The sequence below is a fragment of the Oculina patagonica genome, chromosome 4, assembly GCF_052425735.1.
Source record: "Oculina patagonica isolate OP01 chromosome 4, crgOcupat, whole genome shotgun sequence".
Lineage (NCBI taxonomy): Eukaryota > Metazoa > Cnidaria > Anthozoa > Scleractinia > Oculinidae > Oculina > Oculina patagonica.
In genome coordinates this window covers 30731507-30748597 of record NC_135761.1, presented here as the reverse complement: position 1 = coordinate 30748597, position 17091 = coordinate 30731507, and the positions used below count along the sequence as shown (strand labels likewise).

Here is a 17091-nt window from a genome sequence, read left to right as displayed (position 1 = left end):
ATATTCAGCTTGTGACGTCCCTTAATTAAGCCTAATCTTTAAGGACGATATTTTCGAACCCTAACAGCCTCCATTTTGGCAGGATTCGATGGCACACGGGTAGAAGAAAATGAAAAAATTCAACTTCCATCACGACTGTTTTTTTTCTCGGTTTTTCAAAATGCAGAAGACTGGCAAAGAAATTGATCTACGGAAAAAAAACTGTATGGGTCACCGACCATTTAAGAGAGTTAATCCATGCAAAGTTAACACAGCAACCACCAAGCATTATATTTGTCCAGTTTCTTCCTCTGCGCGTGGGTTTGATGCATGACGTGGCATGCGACATGAATAATGCGCACAAACAATTGGCGCCAATCCTTAATAACTTCCTTGCCCCCAAAAGGGGGGCTTATTAGAGAGAGAGGGGTGGGGCTTTATATAATGCCCATAAAGGGCATTAATAATTTATAATTTATATTCATGTGTTAAAATAAATGCTATTATTACAGTCGAAGCTCTCTTAACGGACACTCTCGTAAGCGGACAGCTCTACTTACGGCCGCCTTGTTGGAAACCCCGTTTTTAACTCCCATACAAACTCTGTATTTTTACATTCTCGTAAGCGGACATTCCCGTAAGCGGCCGCGGACACTTTCAGAGATAACGAGTTAGACTTTTTCTTTGTTTTTGAGCTCCCGTAAGCGGACACCCCAAAGAAAATCCTATAAACAACCTCTGTATCTTGTTCTTACCAATCAACTTTACATCGCCGTTCGTCACAATGATTTTACAGTAATTACAGTAACATATTTCAGTGTTTGTTTTGTCGTCATCCACGTCCGGTTACATTTCGAAACACCACTTACACTTACGGCAAGCTCCTGTAAGCGGCCATTTATCCCTTACACCTCTAGTGGCCGCTTATGAGAACCATTCTCGTAAGCGGCCAGCTCCAGTTACGGACACTTTTTTCGCGTCCCGAGGGTGTCCGCTTACGAGAGCTTCGACTGTATTCCACAATTACGTTATTTCACCATATAAGGTCAAGAAAACATGCAAAATATGAGTGCAGATACGGAAAAAAACAAAATAGCAGGGAAATTTTGTTGTGGAATAATAAATCCCTTATTTGATGGTTCATGATATAATACTGTCTTGCATACATTTTGCTCATTGCTCGCATTTTTTGTCGCCCCTAAGGGGCTTGGAAAATAATATGCAATAAATACACTTCATTCGATGGTTTAACATATATTACGTGCAGATATTTTGTGAGAGTAGCATGTTATGAATTAAAATAAATTGTTAATAATTATAAATGTTATTGTTATTATCTGGTTAATTTTTATTATTAATATTTATTATTATCATTATTATTAATGTTCGAATCAACAAGTTTTTGGAAGTTGATTGTATAATGAAATTAAACGCTAAAAAATTGGAACGACGTTTCGACCGTTCGACGGTCATTTTCAAGTTAGGTGTTAGAATAAAATTACATGTGTAAATATAGTAAAAGCGCTAAAATATGTACATACAAACAATAGACAATAGGAATAAAAAGGCTAAAAATGGCTAAAAAATAACTTAGTGCGAATGGCATGCATAGTTGTAAAAGATATAATTAAAAACGTAAAGCAAGCGAAAAAGACGACGAGAATAAGAACATTAAAATACCTAAAATACCTAATGGAAAGGAGCCACACAACATCGAGAAGAATTTTAAGATTTTAAGGAAGTGCCAAAGCAAGCTTGACTGTTTGATTTTTGAAATGCTTTTTATAAGACTTCTGAAACCGAAACTTAACAAACAGAGTGACTCGCTCCGCGCGAAATTATTTGTTTAGATATTTTTAGGTATTTTAATGTTCTTATTCTCGTCGTCTTTTTCGCTTGCTTTACGTTTTTAATTATATCTTTTACAACTATGCATACCATTCGCACTAAGTTATTTTTTAGCCATTTTTAGCCTTTTTATTCCTATTGTCTATTGTTTGTATGTACATATTTTAGCGCTTTTACTATATTTACACATGTAATTTTATTCTAACACCTAACTTGAAAATGACCGTCGAACGGTCGAAACGTCGTTCCAATTTTTTAGCGTTTAATTTCATTATACAAAAAATATCTAAACAAATAATTTCGCGCGGAGCGAGTCACTCTGTTTGTTAAGTTTCGGTTTCAGAAGTCTTATAAAAAGCATTTCAAAAATCAAACAGTCAAGCTTGCTTTGGCACTTCCTTAAAATCTTAAAATTCTTCTCGATGTTGTGTGGCTCCTTTCCATGTTGCTCTTTCACGTGATGTCCGATAGACGATCCTTTGTGTTCTTCGATGCGCTGGTGCAAGTGTCGACAAGAATAGCCGACGTAATCTGCATCACACAGATCACACTTATAATAATAAACAGCGCTTTGTTGGTTTACGATGGGCGGTTTCTGTTCCTTCACTTTAATTGTGTCTTTGATCTTACGGCTGGTGTAAACTGGACGGATCTCGGTGTTTATCTTTCGGCTGAGATCGCTCAGTTGTCTGCGTACTGAGTTTGCTGCTTTTTGATCCTTGTACGGCAAAACGATTCTAATAGGAACTTCTCCTTGACTAGGGACCTGCTGTTGTTGAGGACACGCATTTCCCTTTACAACTTTCGCCTCGACGAATTGTCGGATGGTGGTTTCTACGAGGGATTCTGGATACTGTAAATTGGCAAAGGTCTCCTTAAGACGTTTGCATTCTTGATGGAAAAGTTGCCAGTTCGAGGAAAGCTTGAATGCTTATTAATGTTATTATTATTGCTATTATTATTATTATTATTATTATTCACATTTAATGACTTTTGAAAATGATTTGATTTTGTTTTAGGAGAAGAGAAACCGGGGAGTAAGCAGAGTCGTGAGAGATGAAGAGAATGTAATGTCGGAAGAGCAAATCAGTGAAGTGAAGCACTACTAGGTTATGATTCCACAGATGGTTCCAACTAGCTTCAAGGCATCAGCACTATGATTTTATCAGTTCAACAGTTGGGGTTATGATTCCACAAATGATTTAATTTAGTCTTGATACATCAGGGTTATGATTCCTGTGCCTGAAGAAATGGTATGCTGGCTTGATGAAGTCTGAGCAAACCAAAGTTATGATTCTTAAAGCACAAAAAATGAACACAGGAATCATAACTGATCATACCAGACTGTGAATTCCTGTGTATATGTCAATAAATATTTCTAATGAAAGAAAGTGTATACTGGTAAAAAAGACTAGCTTTGACCTGAAGGCTAAAAAATGTATAATATATGTATAAACCTTTTGTGTTTTAATTAATATGTAGCAGCAGTGAGTTATTCAGTTAGGCTGAAGCTTTGATTAAAGAACGTTAGTTTTGATGAATGTAAGTGTGCTGTCTATTTTTTTCAGTAGATTTATCTGCTGCAACAATCAGTTTTAGATCATTTTAAACAATTACCTTACAAGTTGCAAGAGAACTTCTTTTGTCAGTTACATCTTTCAATGTCAACAGAGCCAGACCAGAATCCAGGTACCATAATTCCAAATGCCCTGATGAAATAGTTGACCCTGGTGAGAAGCAAGTCATCAAGTCCCCATCAGGACTTCTAAGTAATGCCTTGCCTCACGTTTGAACCAAATGCTTTCATGTATTTGATTGAGCCAAAACTTCCAGCTCAAGAGAAAAAGCAGGGATGGCGGAGCCGGGGGGGCTGGGGGGCTTTAGCCCCTCCCCCCTTTTACAGAAAAGATAAAGAATTAATAAGAGAAGAGTCCCTTAAGCCTCCCCCCCCACTTCAAGTCACTAGTCAGCCCCCCCAGTTGGAAAAATGCTCCGCCGTCCATGAAAAGGAGTTGCCCATCCTGCGCAAAAAAAACCTTCAAAAAGGTTTCCAATGAGTTATTGTAGGCCTGTGTACAATATGCATGTCTTTTTTACCAGTATTTGTAAATTTAACTTTACCAGCTGTTGCTGTGTTGTTTTCACCCGTAACAGGGATCTACATGGCCAAAGGCTATGTAACTTCCATCTATTGACTGCAGTGCTTTGACAGCCGTAACACTTGCAAGTGACACTTGTGACAGGTGTTACGGGTTATGGGTTCTACTGAGAACCCTGCATTTCAACTACAAAATGCTCAGGTTGCATTTGTCTTGGAAAACAAAAGTTATTATGAATCAGTGTAAAAAGTGTATGATTAATTGCCAGCAGTAAAAATATTTAAGACATAAAAGATCATGAATAAGTAAAACCAACAACAGTTGAAAGGATGAGTGCTGTTTTTGTTAGGAACAATTTTTTTTCATTTAAACATTAACCCTTTCACTCCTGGGGGCCTCATGAGCCTGAACGCCTGTTATTCCTGGAGCTAATTAGAATACTCACACAATAAACTCACCAAAATTCAAAACATGCATGCTCAGTAGAATTTGAAGCCTTTACAGTCCAAACTGTTTATTGGAAATTATTGCTGAAACATCATTCTTTTTAATGAAAAGCTTAAAATACACATAGGAAAAAAATTGTTTAAGTTAAGTCACTCCAAACTTCATGTTCATTAAAAAATTTGAATTTGCCGCCATTACCGCGGTCTCAGTTCCAAGCTTCTGCTGTATCATAAGACTCAAATACAAGTTTATTACTTCAAAATGTAAAATATAAAGAAAATAAATGTCATATCCAGTGTTTTTGGCATATTTACAGGTTTATTTCACTCGCTAAAACAGAAATTAGAGATCATGAAATGAACTCTAATGTTCAAGCGTCTTCACGGTGATAAGCATCAAAGCACCCCACTTTACACAACGCAACACCGCACTGTTGGCACTTGTTTCTGGTTTCAACAGGATAGCCTTTCGCTGTTTTTCGGCCAGCAGATTTACACTTCACACACTCTTTTTTTCGGCCTTCGATTCGAGTCGCTTGGTGATTTCTTTGGGGCTCTTGATCCGCCACTTGGTTGGCTTGTCGCTTTCGGCAGTTGAAGCCGTTTATCAAGCGCTTCCCCAACTCAAGACGAAAAGCAGCTTGTGATCGTTTCCGCTGATGGCGTCCTCTTCGGTGCTCACATTCAAGAATATAGCCATTACAGGCAGCAACATTAAAAAGAAACCAAAAAATATATCTATACCACTTTCGTGACTGCCTTCCTACGGTATAATACGAATGAAATTGATCGGCTCGATCAACTCCTCCCATATTTGCCGTGTAAACATCTGAGACACGCGGCTTTTGAATCTTGATGTTTCTTCCGTTCTTTTTACGTTGAACGGTACGGGAAGGCTCTTCTGGCGAAACATTTGTCGATAAAAATGCCACGTCTCGCTTGTCGTGCCACTTAGTAAACAGAAGGCTACCTCTCTGTCGCGTGATCGTTTGCCCTGGCTGACGAAGTTTATTCTTAGCACATGGCGGCAGATCTTTGCGTGTGCATCTTACTGTTGAACACGCGTATGTTTGCTGGTCAAGCAAATGTTCTAAAAGAACAGGGCTTGAAAAGAAATTGTTGAAGAAAACGTGATGTTTTCTTCTGAGAAAGGGACGTGCCATATCCATAACGACATCATATCCAAGGCCGTGGCGCCTTCGAATTTGCCCGTCGCTTCCTAGGTAAACAGAAAAATTGATGACAAAGCCATTCGAAGCTTCGGCCGCCATCCACACTTTTATACCGTATTTTGTCGGCTTAGCTGGTAAATATTGCCGAAATGAAAGTCTGCCCTTAAACGCTATCATTCCCTCGTCGATGGAAATGTTTTTTGTTGGCGAATAACAGCGCTGAACATTTCTCAGAACAGCGGTCAAAGCAGGGCGGCATTTGTAAAGTCTGTCAAAATTTGCGTCTCCACGCGCTGGTTCCCGACTCGTATCATTGAGATGCAAATATTGGCTTATTTCTTCGAACCTGTTTTTCGGCATCACTCGCTTTATTCCTTCATTGCCCATAAAAATGTCGGATGACCAGTAGTGGGCAACTTTTGGAAGGATATTCAACCCCATGATGACACAAATTCCGAAGTAAGCTTTCAATTCAGGTTTCGTGATGTCGCGCCATTTAGCAAGACGTTGTTGGTTGTCGGCTAATTTTTGGCGAGCGTAGCGGTTTGTCTCTAGCACGATTTTGTCAAAAAGATCTTCGCCAAACATCAAGGTAAAAAAATCATCAGCTTTAGGCTCGTCTCCAACGTCTACGACGATTCCCGATCGAGCAGTAAATTCGCCAGCAGCGATGTTGCTGAGGTTAGCCGTCCATTGTTGTCGTGGCTCTTCGTGGTCGTTTTCGGCGGCTCCTTCGTTGTCAATTTCTTCATCGCTTTCCTCACCATCTTCATCAATACCTTCGAAATCTATATCAGAACTATCTCCGTCAATATTACTGGTGTCTTCTTCATCAGAATCCCCGAAAATCGCCCTGAATTCTTCAGAACTAACATTTAAAGGATTTACTTGCGTCGCCATTTTCCACTTAGGTTGTTGTCAATTTGGAGATGATAAAGCAAATTCCTGCCACAAAGGAAGTTTCTTTGCTTTATCATCTCCAAGTTGATAATAAACTAAGTGGTTTTCTCGCTCACGAACGACAATGCACAAAAGGTTCCTTTACAGAAACCTTTCGTGACTGTCGCCATGTTTGCACGCTCGGTCATGATACAAGACAAAATTTGCATCCCTCTCTCTCATACTCGGGAGGTCTTTGTTATGCGCAGTAACTATAATTTGATTGGTCAATAACTTAAAAACAATAGACTGAAAGCTGGTGAGCTAATGTACTTTATTGGGGGAGGGGTGGGAAGGTCAAATCAATGACTTTTTTTCGGCCGGTTTTGGCCGGTTCAGGAATAGCAGCGCAGTTTCCGGCCGGCCGGTTTTGGCCGGTTCAGGTGTGAAAGGGTTAACTGCAAGTTAGTTGATCGTTTATTGATTGAGTAATCGAACATGTGATTTGTATTCAATACTTAGTTTTATTCCTTTTCAGAATAGCTCATGCTATCTGCCATCTTGGATTTGCAAAGTGCTTCTTCGGTAAATTATGTGGTTGTTTTGTTCTTTTTTTGCATGAAACTGGCAAGCAATGAGCAGAAATAATTTAAACAAAGCTCCAGATAGATCGTGGAAAAATTCTGACATCAAGGAGGATTTTTCTGGCGATGAATTTGACTAAAAGAATGAAGATAATTTGGACAAATGTAAAAGCTCAGACCATGAACTTTTCGCATGCTTTCGAATGATGAGTTTTTATTGTTGTTCTATCATGAGTTTTAATGTACATTTGATTCAAATTTGATTTATGTAGCTAAAACCTGTTTAAAATGTTTAATATATCAAGGTATTTTCCAATTTTGCAAAATACTCATTTTTGGTTGGCGGGTGCAGGTGGAAAAATGGCACGCAGCAAAGGGTTTAAGTATTGTCATTTTATTTGAATTCTTGTATAGTGCCCCCACCCACCCCCCAAATAAACTAACCTGGTTGCCAGATCAACATTATAAAGTAAGCTTATCCATCAGATTTACCAAGGTTCTCAACAGCGGCAGTAGATCTGTTGGAATCCAAGTATATATTCTATGCAGCGCCCAGTCTCACTGTCACTACCTTGGTCACCTTGGGAAAAAAGGAAAAAAGCAACTTAGCTTTCATTGTTGTTAGTGCCTTTATGTCAAAACATTACAAGACTGACATTCAAAATTGTTTTACATATTTTGTGCCCACCATAAAAGAATATTAGAAAGGTTGGGTGTCTAAATTATAGCACTCTTCTAAATCACTTAGCACTTCTGAATTAACATATCATAGCAGTGTTCTCACCAGGCTGCGGCCTTGCGGGATTCCCGCACAAAAAATTGAGATGGCGCAATACAAGCCAAGAAGATACGCCCATTAGAGCGCAGGAGCAAGACACGAGTCAAACAAATTTTTGAATGATAATTGAGTAGTTTTAATGGTCAATCGAACACTCCAGCTTTTTTCTAATTCAAATGAATAAAGAAAACTTTGTAACAAGATTAAAAACCTTTAAATTTATTGTCTTTACCTTCGTTGGTCACAAGTATGTAGCGAAGTTTGGCGCAAGCATCGTTATTGAATCGTGAACATATTGGCCGCCATATTGGATCAGTTTGGTACTTCATGTAACAGACTATTTAGTGTGTGGGCTCAGGATATTTGTACTGTGTGATTTTTGTTGACATTACACAATTGATACACCATGGCACAACAGAGCATGAAAGCATAGGAACTCTTTAGAGCATAATTTAAACGTTTTACAAGGATTCATTTTCTTATCTTCATAAACATGCTGCTGTGGCCTTGACATTGCCCAATCATAATGCAGACTAAGAAAAAATAATCATTCTTAGTAATGCGCTCAAATTTTTCAATTTTTGACATTTCATAACTGTATATTTCATTTTGTATATATAAGAAATTTTAGCCTTTTTTAACCATTGTAAAAAAAAATTTGTAAAAAACTATATTATTCAACCCTCGGGTTGTAATTTAGTTTTAATAAAGCATCTATCTATCTAACCTTAAACATTGTCTGAGGTTAGAGAAATTGACTTACACACTGATGGTTATTTCAGCTGAAGGACCACCATTGCAAGAGTTAATTCCCATTTAAATATGCATTCATGATTGAACGGCAGAGAAATCACGAAGGATTTTTTCACATCAGCCATGAACCACGAGTAACTTTGTCCCCCTAATGTTGTTACGGGCCCCTATTTTTTAGCAGATGGGGCCCTGGGACACCCCAGGGTAATATTCCTGGTGATATCACTGTCATAGTACTTTTGATCAACAAGAATTTAGAAAAAAATTGGACTGTCAGTCATTTAGTGATTTGAAAACCCTGACCAACAGTCTTAGCCATGCAGAACTTTTGAAGTGTCACATGAAATTGTTTTCTATGCCCAGGGGAACAAAACCTTAGATTTCAGATCTATAACACTCTTTCAAATTGCTTCAGACTTCTTAATCGTTATAATGATAGCTTGGGTAACCTGTCGAAACACCCCTAAGACAAAATGCCCTGACAAATCACCCTTTTGTAAGGTGTATAGAAAGTAGATAATTCATGTAAAATAACTTCCCAATGGGAAAGGAACTGGTTGTTTATTCTTCGTGTTTGAAAAGTACCCAACCAAAGGTTTTAGAATAGAAGCAAACATATTTCACATAAAAATCCCTGGGGCATTATGCCCAGGGCGTTTTGTTTTGGGGGGCATTCACCAGCATTCAAAAGGTTGAATTGGCTGAGTTAAGCAAAAAGTTAAAAACTAATTTGGACTGCTTGTTATTTAATGTTTTGAAGACCAAGACTGGCTGCCAGCCATAAAGCTACAACATTTGTTGGGGTTATTGTAAACCTGTTACAACTACTTATGGCCTCAACTCTTTTCGTTATTTTGCATCTAAGGCCTGGAACTCCTTACCTAATAATGTAAGATCTGAACCTACTTTAACTGGTTTTAAAAGACTCCTAAAAGGAATCTCCTTTCAGGCATAATGGTACATCTTAACATTTTTCTTTTTTCACTTTTTTTTTCTTCATGTAAATAGATGTAAATAGATTTTAAATGTAAATTTTCCTTTTTGCGACTTTTTTTTGCTTGTTTACAAGCGAAAATAGGAGAATAGCAGTTATGTGGGGCAAAATTTGGAACATTCTTGTCTACTCTCAAGGGACTTTTTTAATTTCTCAAGGGAATATTTTAATTTCTCAAGGGATTACTTTCCGCTGTGGGTGACCACGCGATCTCGTGGAAAAAACGTGACTTGTCATTTACAAACGTTATATAACAATGTTAAAAGTGACATGTCAGCTTTCTTATCTCAACGCACGTGTGTCTGAAAGGCGATCTATAAAAAGCGTCGCACAAACAATGGATTGCGTAACTAAAACACGAATAAATAGCCACTAGCACTTACATCGTTTAAAAATTACAAACGTCAAAAATAAACCATACCAAAAAACTTGCTCTTTTCAAAGATATTATTGAAGTTAAAACAAATGCAAGAGATGGGGGCTTCTTTTAAGGCTTCTTTTTTAGGCCAAATTTGGTCGCTACAAGCGCCCATTCTATTTCGTCATCAGCCTAGGTCGTTAGGGACGTGACCTCGTGTTGACAGCAATGTTGCATCACAGGCAGACCACGCTATGTGTTCGTGGTTAATTATTGTTGTTGACATGAGACGAACAAAAGAAATTTTGAAATCTATAAGGGTTACTGAAATAAAGCTCTGGAAATAACATATCTAACTACATTTCGCTCTAAATATCTCAATAAAGTTTAATGAAACGTTTATCGACTCATGTGTTGTATTTCTTCGCCTGCGCGGGCCGTTTTAAGCACTTTTTTTAACTGATTTAGCCGGCCGAAGGCCAGTAAGAGAGAAAGAGGAGGCAAGGCTTGCAAGTCGGCGGCCGCCAGCAGCGACCTCCTCCACTTCAAATCGGAATTAACGCCAAACTACTGAAAATCTCACCTATCTGACGACGGCTATCGATCGGTGAGTTGTTGCTCTATCTCTTCGCCGAATTTGAACTTCATCCCTCCAATAGTTTCCGAGAAAATCCACGCTGAAATCATGCATACGGCTTTTTGACTGCACAGGATAAACCTTCGACTCATACTTCATGCAAAAAAAGTCGGTATCTCGAAGAGACTTTGATTACAATTTATGTTTCTCGAAGATATTAGCCTTTTTCAGGCTACTCTACAATTCGAGTTTAAATAAAGTTCATGTTATGTTATGTTATTACAAATATTATAGATACTTTTGCCTTGCATGTAAAGGGCCATTCCATTTTATATCCACACACCCCCCCCCCCCCACCCCCCATCAAAATTTACCCCCTAGAAAAGATCAAAGTGCTGGCATGATACTCCCCTTCAGAAATAACCCGGTTTTTCAAAACCTCTTCCGAAAAAAGTCAACCTTTCTTTAACCCCATCAGAAATATTCGAACGATCAAAACAAAAATGCCAACAGGGTTACCCCATGGGAAGTGACTTTCAAAGCCCCTTTGGAAAATCTCTGCTATAAACAGGGTTTGGATATAACATGGAATGGCCCAAATGTGCTTCGAGTCTTTGCTAGAACTGTTTTCAATTGCTGAGTCAAACGTACCAGAGGGAATGAGATCTCACGAACTGTCGAGAAACATGACATTCGACGAAGACGAAGCAAAATTATGCAATTATTCCTCTTGAAGACGCATGTTTCGTGTCCTAGATCGTAAACACTGTTTAATACAGTAATAGTCCACATACCTGCGTTATTGAAGAAACTTCTTATCTTCCTAGCCTCTGAATAGAGCCACACTTGACTTGTAGCCTTCTTGGGGGTAAAGTCCTGGGTTATGACGTCATCACGCGCTTTCGTCAGCCTCGATTGACAGAAGGGAATATTGGTGACGTTTTACACGAAGCATTAAGTGGAAGAAAAACTGTTGTTGTCGTTCATAAAGCTGTTTTGATCGTTTTTTGCAGCTTTTCAGCTTGTGCTCAGGTAATATCTTCTTCATGTTTTCATTTCAACCTGTTTTCAATTGCTGAGTCAAACGTACCAGAGGGAATGAGATCTCACGAACTGTCGAGAAACATGACATTCGACGAAGACGAAGCAAAATTATGCAATTATTCCTCTTGAAGACGCATGTTTCGTGTCCTAGATCGTAAACACTGTTTAATACAGTAATAGTCCACATACCTGCGTTATTGAAGAAACTTCTTATCTTCCTAGCCTCTGAATAGAGCCACACTTGACTTGTAGCCGACTTGTAGTCGCGTCAGATCCATTCGAGCTGCAAGACTTGCCTCGAGTTGTGGCGAGAATCGTAAGGGCTTAGAAGGGTTTATCTGTCTCTTGAATCTGTACCAGACGTCTAAAATGGAGGGGAAAGCAACTTTCTTGCAAAGAAGGCGTCTAAGCAGCACTAAATATTCATTCAATCGCATAGCTCGAAAAAACGACGTACTGCAGGTTCGCAGCTACAGCTGGGGGAGGCCATATTGAAAACTGACACCAGGGCGGGAGAAGGCTGGGACCTTTGCGCTTCTCCTTTCCCAAAAGTGTCAATCTTCTGAGCTCTTGACCAATGGCGAGTCAGGGGTGTGGCACACGAGCGATCCTCGAGAAGGCTGGAACGTTGGAATGGACTGCATGAAATGAAGCTAACATGTCGCGGTTTTTTATGTCGAAAATTAAATCTTTTCTTTATTTAAAAAATACACTTTAAAAGATCGGACCTCTTTCCGTGAGGGGCTCCCCTTCTTGGGGGTAAAGTCCTGGGTTATGACGTCATCACGCGCTTTCGTCAGCCTCGATTGACAGAAGGGAATATTGGTGACGTTTTACACGAAGCATTAAGTGGAAGAAAAACTGTTGTTGTCGTTCATAAAGCTGTTTTGATCGTTTTTTGCAGCTTTTCAGCTTGTGCTCAGGTAATATCTTCTTCATGTTTTCATTTCAACCTGTATGAAAGTCGTGAAAATATAATTTTCCCTTTTATGCATTGTACGAATCAATTTGAAAAGAACTTTGGTTTCTGTTCTGTCTGCAGACACGGGCTGTACAAGAATCATGCAGGAATGTACAATGCAAAATGTCTGACATCGTGCGAAGAGCTATTAAACTCAGGTGAGCGCTCGCAATTGTTTTTCTAAAGTTTTAGCTGATATTTTTCTGTACAACTTAACTTCTTTTCAATTTTTTTTTGTTTCAATGAACAAGCAAAAGTGTACTCGAGCTCTGCGGTATACGCGGTAACGGTTGTAAATGAACAGTCTGCTGGTTAATACTTCACTTGCATATGTGTGTAGATTTGCAGACTACAGACGGCAATTTATTTGTACTTTTTATGTTTTTGTTAAGGTTATTGCGTTGTTCACAGCCTCAGGATTGTGTCGCTCAGATTGTTGCCTGCACTGAATTGATCTGGGGTTCTTTGTTTTGACTTTGGTTATAAGTTATGAGAAAACTGCAATACAAGGACGAAAAGGTTGCTATTGTAAATTCAATTATGAATTAATTATGAATGACAAATGCAAGAAAACGAGTAAAATGATGGACCCATCACACGAAATGGTGTGAGGAGTTATTTATGTTAAATGTAACAAAATGCAAATAATACCTTGCGCGCCTCTGTTATTGTTTTGATGCCGGTATGCCCGGTCGCGTGGCTCACAAACGGCTTGACACGTGAAAGAACTGTCAAAAGATCGCCGTGGACTGCACGAAAATGGAAGAAATGGACCAAGAAACAAGTGTAAATATCGATATTGAGAGCCCACCAACGTCCGTAAATGTATACGGTTCGCCTGTGGCACCACAAGATCGAAGAAACGAGGGATCGATCGCAGTAACATCTCACGCTGTCCCTTTGGCCAACGTGACTCGAGTGGTAAGCTCAATCCTACATTTTCGATGTGAATCGTTTTTAATCATTGTTTACAATATCATATATTTTGTCCTGTCACAGACCTGTTCCTGTAAGAATACGTGTAGCCGTAAAGAGACGGCTAAAACCCCGGGCTGTCCATGCAAAAATGCTTCGCTGAAATGCTTCAGCAACTGCACGTGTGGAACGAAGAAGGCGGCGTGCAAGAATAAAGCAGTAGAAATTGTCGTCAATAGAAACCCCAGTGCTTTTGCTCGTCATCAAGAGCAAGCCGCTACCGCAGAACGAGAAATACAAGTAAGTTTAGTTCTGAAATATATGACCACGCAATCATTGTCTTAGACGTTTTGTCACATTTCCCAATGAATCCCCAATCACCTTCTTCGTTATAACTATACTGTAAACTTTGCAGCTAAATAGAATTCAGGGTCTGTTATAAGAAATAATTGTATGTTTCCGGAAGATATTTTTCTCAAATTTATACCGCGTGTTATCTACGTTTTTCATCAGGATTTTATAAAAACCCTGGCCACAGATGAAAAGGACCAAATCCTTCTCAGACTTCTCAGCCAAGGCAGAGGCAGTTTGGATTATGCCAAGAACGTCAGAGCAGAAATCAGTGACTCTGCCGAACCTGACCCTGGCCCTGATCGAGATGATGATGTCCCTGAATGGTGCGATTGCTCAGTCTGTAGACCAATGCCCCTAGACATGGAGAACGTTTGTTGTAAGAAAAGAACTTGTGTAACTTCGTACGCTATGTATCAAAACATCTGTCTTGACCGAGAGGTTCTGACGTTAGCTATTCAGGCAAGGTTCGACATACTTGCCGAGGAACCTGATTATTCTACTAATTCGTACAGAAAGGCAGCCTACAGGCAATATTGTTTGTGGAAATATGGTAAACTTGGAAAGGGAAACCGACAAGTTTTGCCTTCCTGTGTCGTCCTTACAATAAGGAGATTTTATCCTGCCCCAGATGGAATTTATATGGGATATAGGCAATCATAGTACCTGGATAAGAATTTTTATATTTAGTTTTTCTTGATAATCAAATGTAATTTTGCAAAGCTTTTTGCAAAAGAAGACCACACCAGAAAGCTCCAAGTATCTGTAAAAATGCCAACTAAAATTCATTATTTATAATATGCTCATAGCTTCAAGAAAATGACAAGTTTCAGATAAAATGTCATTCTATTTATACGCATGATTATATTTATTAGAAATTATAAATAAATATTTTACAAAAATCATGACTGAATATGAATTCAAAGCAGCTACCAGTAGCTTGCAAGCATTCAAGATTGCGTGACTGCATACAATTCATAAAAATAAGTCTAATCAAGAATATTTACACTAATAAATTAAAATTATTGCTCAGCCTCTAGTCAAAATTCACTCTGGTATTATAGTGAAACACTAGTTAGCACTACCTTTACAAAAAAGTGGTCTGCTCTGAGAGATACAGCTAATTCAATTTGACTATTTTGGCCAAAGTGGTGGACCGATCCATATGCATCACCCCCTACCCCTCCCTGCACTACTTATTCCAAGAAAATGTGTAAAACTTATGGTGGATTTCCACTGACCCGTAATTTTTTACGTGCGTAAAAAAATTAGAGACAATGTATGAACGGCTTGCGTACACGTTTACGCAGGCCGTTCATACATTGTCTCTAATTTTTTTCACGCACGTAAAAATTTACGCGTCAGTGGAAATCCACCATTAGGGTGACAACTGTGGATGGGAGAGAGGGGTACCAGGGAAAGAAACATCTAAGCTTTTGGTTTACATATTGTAGTATCTGGACCTGTTTTACAAGTGTCTCGACCAGTTTTAAACTTGTTGTACAGTTGAATCCCGGTAACGCGAACCCTCAATAACTCGAACTCCCGCTAACTCAAACCTTTTTCGATTCCCTATCAGTCCATTTTCTGTACTTATTTTACCATTGATAACTCGAACTCCCGATATCTCGAACCTTTTTCGATTTCCCTTGAAGGTTCGAGTTATCGGGATTCAACTGTAATAAAATTCAAAATGTTGGTAAAGCAATAAAATGCTTCAAGTTATGGAACATATAAGTGTCATTGGGTGGGTTTACTCCAATTTCTGTGATGCCTGCTGTTTGAACCTTGACAATCTTGCAGCGACCAAATCGTCAGTAGCTGGTGACTCCCTCATAGCTATGGTTGGGGCTAGGTGCTGGGGATTTGTTGGAGACACAGTGACATGTCTTGCTGCAGTTTCCTGATCCTCAGCTCTCTTACACAGTATTTCTGCAATCAGTGCTGGCCAGTAGCTATACATGTAGCTCTTGTCTTCTTTCACCGCTTCCGCTCTCCAGTTCCCGAAACGCTTGGAGTACAATTTCTTGAATTTCCCATCGATTGTCTTCCAGAAAATATGAAAGTTATGATCAAGCGCAGCCAATAAACACCTTCCAGTAAATACTTCATACCTAAAAATAAATAAAGTGATTAATTAATTGATCAATCAAAGTTATAAGTAAATAAATAAAGCAGTGTTTGACAATTCCATTTTTGTGCTAGGTCAAAATAGCTCAAGACTCTGGAGACCATGGCCTGGTGTAGGGGTTCTGTATCTGAAAAGCCACTAAAACTAGCTGTGATCAGATGACAATGTCATGGACCAAATATATACTTGATTGAAGAATTGTTTACACATAAAAAGCATAAACTAGAATGATGCTACCCACATGTTGACTGGAAAAACGAAAAAATAATTGTTGTCTGTGACAGGATAAACACTATAATAAGACATGTTGCATAAGTCTTACTCTAAAGGCTCTCGAAGAAACGAAATGTCTTGATTTTCAACAAAAGGAATATCAAAAAGCTTAACCTCATATTATTGATGGTTTATGCTTTTCGCAAGGTTAATGTTTCTTCAATTAGGCATACAGACACTTCAGCAGGATGTTTATTATTTGTGGATTTCTTATGAGGTTTAGACTGTCAGTTGGATTGTGGGTAGAAAGGACAATAATTTGTTTTGATTATGTTGAAACACATCTAACTAGTAAAGAACTAAAGGAAATTTGTAGTCTTCTAGCATACTCCCAAAGGGGGGGGGGGGGAGGGCAACAGTCACAAAAAGAAATGGAGAAATCTACATACAGTAAAATGGTTGATACTTACGAGAATGCAATGCGCTTGGAAGCATATTTCAAGCACATGGAGTTGAAATTTTCCAGTTTGTTTGTGTGCCTAGAAGAGTTAAAACAAACAATACAATCATTTATCAACCTTTCCATTTGCAGGATTTCCCAAAATCAAAACTCATAGATTCCAAAAAGAAAGTTTATAAAAAGGTGAAGGATTAAATTTTGATATTATAATATCAAGATTTTTTTCTTTATACAGCCTAAATGTGTGGTTATTTTTTTCATGGATTTGTCTAAAGCAACAGCAACAAGGTTTATTTGAACTGCAAAATTACTAGTTACATGTACTAGTTGAACAATAAATAAATAAACAGTAAAGACCATCTTATTACTGCTTTCCATTCATGGATACTACAATGTAGCAGCTTTGCTACTCTGTAAATTGGAATATGAAAATTAGATTTATGGTACAGTGTTTAGTTACTGTATGGCACATGTATGACAGGCTTTGATTTTATTCTTCAGATATGATATTTAAACAACAGTTATTGTAAGCAACTAAATCTATGCTGT

General features: G+C 38.5%; 2 protein-coding genes across 3 annotated transcripts; one reads left to right on the top strand and one right to left on the bottom strand.

Annotated features, from left to right (window-relative positions):
- The first annotated feature begins 12359 nt into the window (after positions 1 to 12359).
- Positions 12360 to 15236, top strand: LOC144650140 (uncharacterized). Of its 2 annotated transcripts, XM_078509798.1 has the most exons (6): positions 12360 to 12434; positions 12554 to 12630; positions 12865 to 13393; positions 13472 to 13687; positions 13901 to 14981; positions 15142 to 15236. In XM_078509798.1, exons 3-5 carry the CDS (start codon positions 13232 to 13234, stop codon positions 14399 to 14401), a joined length of 879 nt encoding a protein of 292 aa, XP_078365924.1. In that variant the 5' UTR covers positions 12360 to 12434; positions 12554 to 12630; positions 12865 to 13231; the 3' UTR covers positions 14402 to 14981; positions 15142 to 15236. The 2 variants fall into 2 exon arrangements, with proteins under 2 accessions (XP_078365924.1, XP_078365923.1); XM_078509797.1 differs by having other exon boundaries at positions 12865 to 13687.
- Positions 15237 to 15320: 84 nt separating this feature from the next.
- LOC144650141 (uncharacterized) lies at positions 15321 to 16854 on the bottom strand. Its single transcript, XM_078509799.1, has 2 exons — positions 16553 to 16854; positions 15321 to 15852 (listed from the first exon to the last, which is right to left on the bottom strand). Exons 1-2 carry the CDS (start codon positions 16666 to 16668, stop codon positions 15492 to 15494), a joined length of 477 nt encoding a protein of 158 aa, XP_078365925.1. The 5' UTR covers positions 16669 to 16854; the 3' UTR covers positions 15321 to 15491.
- Between the last annotated feature and the right edge of the window lie 237 nt (positions 16855 to 17091).

Excerpts from the sequence above, each read along its gene's own strand:
- LOC144650141 (XM_078509799.1), bottom strand. The coding sequence starts at position 16,668 with ATGGAAAGGTTGATAAATGATTGTATTGTTTGTTTTAACTCTTCTAGG. Across the intron at positions 15,853-16,552 it reads TCCAAGCGCATTGCATTCTC|GTATGAAGTATTTACTGGAA; the intron begins GTAAGTATCAAC and ends ATTTATTTTTAG.
- LOC144650140 (XM_078509797.1), top strand. The coding sequence starts at position 13,232 with ATGGAAGAAATGGACCAAGAAACAAGTGTAAATATCGATATTGAGAGC. Across the intron at positions 13,688-13,900 it reads CCGCAGAACGAGAAATACAA|GATTTTATAAAAACCCTGGC; the intron begins GTAAGTTTAGTT and ends GTTTTTCATCAG.